The sequence below is a fragment of the Polypterus senegalus genome, chromosome 2, assembly GCF_016835505.1.
Source record: "Polypterus senegalus isolate Bchr_013 chromosome 2, ASM1683550v1, whole genome shotgun sequence".
Lineage (NCBI taxonomy): Eukaryota > Metazoa > Chordata > Cladistia > Polypteriformes > Polypteridae > Polypterus > Polypterus senegalus.
Window position 1 is genome coordinate 43,451,729 of NC_053155.1, and position 6,000 is coordinate 43,457,728.

The following is a 6,000-nucleotide window of genomic DNA, read 5'->3' on the forward strand; positions in this document are numbered from 1 at the left end:
CTACATAAGAGGAGGCAGGCTCTACATTCAGAATTAAACCTCTTGACAACTAAAGAAACCGAACAACTAATTTACAAATCCAGACATCATTATTATGAACATGGAGAAAGCTAATAAGCTTTTAGCGCAACAAATTCACAAGCAAGATATGCAACGCAATCTCGGTAATTACTAACACGAATGGAGATAAAATCATCGAACACAAAAATATAATGTACACTTTTAGAGACTACTATAAATCCCTATATACTACTGAGTTTAAAGAAGACAATATACAATCTAATGCATTTCTGGATAAATTACAGATACCACAAATTGACGCTTTTAGTGTGGAGGAACTCGATAAACCTCTGTCATTATCAGAATTACTGGATGCTATAAAGTCACTCCAAGGTGGAAAAGCAGCAGGCCCTGACGGCTACCCTGCAGAGTTTTACAAGAAATTCTCCGCTCAGCTAGCTCCCTCCTATTAGCAACATTTACAGAAGCCAGAGATAACCAATCTCTTCCACAAACCTTTCGCCAAGCACTAATCACTGTCTTTCCAAAACAAAATAAGGACTTATTACAATGTGCATCATACAGACCAATTTCACTTCTGAATAACGACGTTAAAATACTCTCTAAAATCATAGCTAGAAGGATGGAGAAAGTGCTCCCCTCAGTAATATCACAAGACCAAACTGGATTTATTAGGGGCCGACACTTATCTTCAAATCTTCAACGCCTGTTTAATGTAATATACTCACCAACTAAATCAAACACCCCAGAAATATTATTATCATTGGATGCAGAAAAAGCATTCGACATGATTGAATGGAAATACCTTTTACTATTTTGGAGAAGTTTGGGTTTGGCCCAACATTTGTGCATGGATTAAATTACTGTATACTAACCCAGAAGCTTCAGTTTGCATCAATAACATTTGCTCAGACTACTTTAAACTAGAGCGTGGCACAAGACAAGGATGCCCTTTGTCACCACTGCTGTTTGCAATTGCCATTGAACCACTGGCAATACATTGTCGAAATACTGATCAGATAAAGGGGATTAGCAGAGAAGGACTGGAACAGAAAATCTCATTATATGCAGATGACATGGTACTGTATATATCGGACCCAGAAAATTCTGTGCCTGCAGTCTTAGCAGCACTCACAGAATTTCAAAAGCTCTCTGGTCTCAGAATTAATCTGAATAAAAGTGTACTCTTTCCGGTGAATTCTCAAGCATATAATATTAGATTAGACACCCTTCCTTTTATCATTGCAGAACAGTTTAAATACCTCGGGTAAACATCACAAGTAAACATAAAGCTCTTTATCAACAAAATTTTTGTCTGCATGGAAAAAATTAAACAAGACTTGCATAGATGGTCAACCCTTCATCTCACACTAGCTGGAAGAATTAACACTGTTAAGATGAATATTCTTCCTAAGCTCCTTTTTATTTCAAAACATACCAATATACATTAATAAATCGTTCTTTAAGCAATTAGATTCAACAATAACCTCATTTATTTGGAATTCTAAACATCCACGCATCAAAAGAGCGACCCTACAAAGACAAAAGGCAGAAGGCGGCATGGCTCTACCTAACTTCCAGTTTTATTACTGGGCGCAAATATACAGTCGATAAGAACCTGGACACAAATAGAAGAACATACACAGGCATGGACCGCAATAGAAGTAAAATCCTGCAGTACTTCTTTGTATTCCTTGCCTTGTGCTCCAATAAACACACGTTATCGGCAATACACTAATAACCCAATTGTGCTCCACTCACTTAGAATCTGGAACCAATGTAGAAAGCATTTTAAGGCGGAGAAGCTTCTTTCTGTGGCACCCCTGCAAAAGAACCACCTCTTTCAACCCTCACAAACATATGCAGTTTTAATATCTGGAAAAATTTGGAATTAACTTGCTTAGAGATCTTTATATAGACAACGTCTTTGCATCCTATGAACAATTACATTCCAAATTTAACATTCCAGCTACAAATTTCTTTCACTATCTTCAAATCAGGAACTTTGTTAAACAGAACCTTCCAGATTTTCCTCATCTTGCACCCTCATCCACGCTGGAAAAATTATTGCTCAATTTCAAGGAGTTAGACTCCATCTCTACAATATATAAAATCCTTTTACAATCCCTTCCTTTCAAAGATCCAAGAGGACACTGGGAAAATGACCTCTCAATTAATATATCAGAAAAGGAGTGGAAAGTAGCAATGCAGAGAATTCACTCAAGCTCCATATGCAAAGCATACAATTATACAACTCAAAATTATATATCGAGCACATCTGTCTCGACTAAAACTCTCCAAAATGTTTCCAGGGCATGATCCAACCTGCAAACGTTGCAACCAAGCCCCAGCCTCACTAGGTCACATGTTCTGGGCCTGCACCAAATTAACATTATTCTGGACAAAAATTTTTAATTACCTCTCAGACAGTCTTGACTCACAATCCCTCCTAACCCATTAACAGCTGTGTTTGGGGTTCTTCCAGAGGGTCTTAAAGTGGAGAAAGACAAACAAATTGTGATTGCATTCACTACACTGTTGGCACGCAGACTTATTCTGATAAACTGGAAGAACCCAAACTCTCCTCTTTTAAGTCAGTGGGAAACTGATGTGTTATATTATTTAAAATTGGAAAAAATCAAATACTCAGTTAGAGGATCTGTGCAGACTTTTTCAAAACATGGCAGGATCTAATCAGTAATATTTTGAAATGATTTATAAAGCACAGAGAATTTGTTGATTTAGGTATTTTTAAAGCCTTAAATTTTACACCGTTTGGCTTGCTCTCTCTCTCAAGGGTGGGGATCGATCTGTTCTTAGCATAATTCTTTTTTTTGTAAAAACTTGATTGCTATGTATTGATTGTAATAAAATTAATAAATAAAAATTTAAAAAAAAATTTAAAAAAAGCTGTGTGTTTTTAAGCTTTTATTTTCTGATGATGCCCCATTAGCCTCCATTGTAAAGCACAAGGGAGAGCAAAATATTTAAGTTCATTTCAGATTCTCAGTATGTCATAAGAAAAAAAAATTGTTACAAAAATCATTTTGTAATTTGCGAAAATCTCAGGCATTTTTTGAACATTTTGAACACAAAGTATAAATTAAAGTTGTTAATGTTTCTGTTCCTTTTGATTTGTAAGAACTCCAGATATTTTTAAGTAATACAGTGTTAAAAGGAAGATGCATAGTGTTTTAATATCCTGTTAATATAAATAAGACCTGAAAAAGGTAACAATTTGTGTAATGTACTTGCTGTGTAATTAGGCGGAGGTAAGTGTTCTATTTAAAATACCGGGTTATACAATGTACTACTTGCTTTTAGTTAACTGTTTTATTTGTTTTGCACTGTCTCCCATCATAACCTATTGTCTGTAGGAAGCAGTGAAAGCTTTAGATTCGTCAACAATTTCGATCTCTGGTTTTCAATGGATCTCGACATTTTAGGGCCCCTTGATACCAAAAACATTGATATCTCGATGATGGGTGTGTGTGTAGAGCTAAAACAGCTGGACGGAAAAATATCAAACTCAAAACTTAAGCCTGTTATGAGATGATGATGTTGATTAGTTTTTAAGGCAAATCGTGCAAGAGAAAGAGGCATTCTAGAGGAATCCTTGTAAACCATAATTCTGCAATTAATTATGAATTCGTCTCCTCAGTTGCTATCACAATGACCTATTTTATAACTAGAAAAGTCAACATCAGAGCAGTAAATAATTACAGAAATGTTATAGAATAGTTTAGGTATCTTGGTTCCTAGGGCGCAAAGCCTACATATGCTCACATCCAAATTTTTCTCCTTCCAATCAATAAGATGATACAGTTCCAGTTGATATATTGTGTTTATTTATATGAAAAATGCAGTTTTACCCAAAATTACATTATACTGTATAAGCAGATTATTTTGTCTTAACATCAATACTTAACTGTGCTAATGTTCTAAACTTGTTTTTCCATCTTGATGATACTAATTGTTAGGCAAAACATTTTGTGTTATAAAACTTAGTTAATCCTTACCCAAAGAAGTGCTTATGAATTTGATATGCCCATAAAATACTGGATCTTGTAGTTTGCTCCAGGACTGCTGAAGAATGAAAAATTTTTTTTTTTTTTTTAATGGTTTTAGAATTTTTAGGATTCTGCAATGTTTTAGCCACTCTGATTCACGTGCCCTCACCACGTTTCGCTCAGCCCGGTCACTATTTGCATTCAGTTTGTTAATTTTCCTTTTGGTGTGTGGGTATTTCCCTGGGTAATACTGTTTTCCTCCTTTATCTTAAGCATAAGTGTAGACTTAATTGGAATTCTGAGATGGCCTTGCGATGCATTTGCATCCATAAAGGAAAATTATTTTGAAACATAAATTATTGTTAACTTCTTTATGTTGTTTTTGTATATGCTTACTTAAGTACCTCTCTTCCTCATAATGCTCAGTTTAAAAAATGTATAGTTATTAAAGGACTCATATAAACATAAGTAGACCCACTGAGTAACTTTAGAATTGGTATATAATGTTCAGTAAAGTGTTTAAGATCATGTTGTAATTACAATGTGTACTCTGTTAAAAAAGAAAATAAAAAACTGAAAGGTCCTGAGCGATTTGTTCACACAGAGCTGGCCTCATTTTTATATATAATAAATTAATAATATTTTGAGGAAAGCACAGTCACAAATGTTATTTCTCCTATGAAATGCAGTAAATACAGTTTCAGTTTTAGCATTTGGTGGAAATTTAAATTTTATTTTGACCCAGTTGGTCTCCATATTCAAGCAGTCAAACGCCTTTAAGGAATTAGCAAAGGTAGGCTTATGTCAACCAAATATACAGTAATCATTAACATGATTGGAAATAATAGAATATAAATTATTGGATAAGATGGTCTTTTGTAATACAATCAATTTATCTGTAAATTATCCTCTGCTTTATAGTTTTTATGATATTCTTTGTAGTGGGTCATTTGTGCAAATAACATGGAAAATGATGTACTTCAGTTGAACCAATTTATTATATTGTGTTTTTTTTTTTTTTCTTCAGATCACTGGATGACATTAGTTTGTCACTTTTGATGGACAATGATATCTGCACAGCAGCACCTGTGATCCAGTGGAACAGTAATATGCTACATTTCAGCAAGATTTTGCCTTTTGTGTCATTTCGTCCATGCCAGGCAGAACCGAACCCTAAAAGAAAAAGGTTTGAACCAAGTGCTACATTTTCAGGTTCTGCCTATGATGAAGAATCCTTTTCACAAATCCAAAAAAGTGAGCTATGGGCAGTTATTGCTGTTACAGACCTGTCACATTTCCTGGCTTTTGGTGACCAGAATTGTACTGTCCTGCTCCATGCCACTTTGAAGGAAAATCCCCAGGGTGGTTGGAAAGGAGGAGATAGAGTTATATTCCAATGCAGTACTATTCATTTCAGTATGGAAGATATTACTCTTGGAAGATATTTACCCAAGCTTATGATGAACAGTGAGCTTCTGACAGGTAAAACTATTATCTTATTGAGATAAATAGTCAAAAAAATCTATGATTCAAATATGAGTAACTATCACATTTATTTAGTTTTACTCCTTGACAAGAGACCTGGGGTCGCTTCCTGGGTCCTTCCTTTCCCTCATTAATGTACACACAGCACCCCATATTGACAGACAAAAAAAAGAATATTTGAAATTGTTGCAGATATATTAAAAAAGAAAAACTGAAATATCACATGGTCCTAAGTATTTAGTCCCTTTGCTCAGTATTTAGCAGAAGCACCCTTTTGAGCTAATACGGCCATGAGTCTTCTTGGGAAAGATGCAACAAGTTTTTCACACCTGGATTAGGGGATCCTCTGCCATTCCTCCTTGCAGATCCTCTCCAGTTCTGTCAGGTTGGATGGTAAACGTTTGGTGGACAGCCATTTTTAGGTCTCTCCAGAGAAGCTCGATTGGGTTTAAGTCGGGGCTCTGGCTGGGCCATCCAAGAACAG

The 6,000-nt window shown here is 35.3% G+C and overlaps 1 protein-coding gene across 1 annotated transcript in view; it reads left to right on the forward strand.

The window, feature by feature from the left end:
- The window catches only part of fancb (FA complementation group B), a 28,922-nt gene extending 23,353 nt beyond the window's left edge, over nt 1-5,569 (forward strand). The window contains exon 7 of the mRNA XM_039743592.1: nt 5,059-5,569. Within this exon, the coding sequence (XP_039599526.1) occupies nt 5,059-5,539 (481 nt within the window). The 3' untranslated portion in view covers nt 5,540-5,569. The remainder of the gene's footprint in view (nt 1-5,058) is intronic.
- The last annotated feature ends 431 nt before the right edge of the window (nt 5,570-6,000 follow it).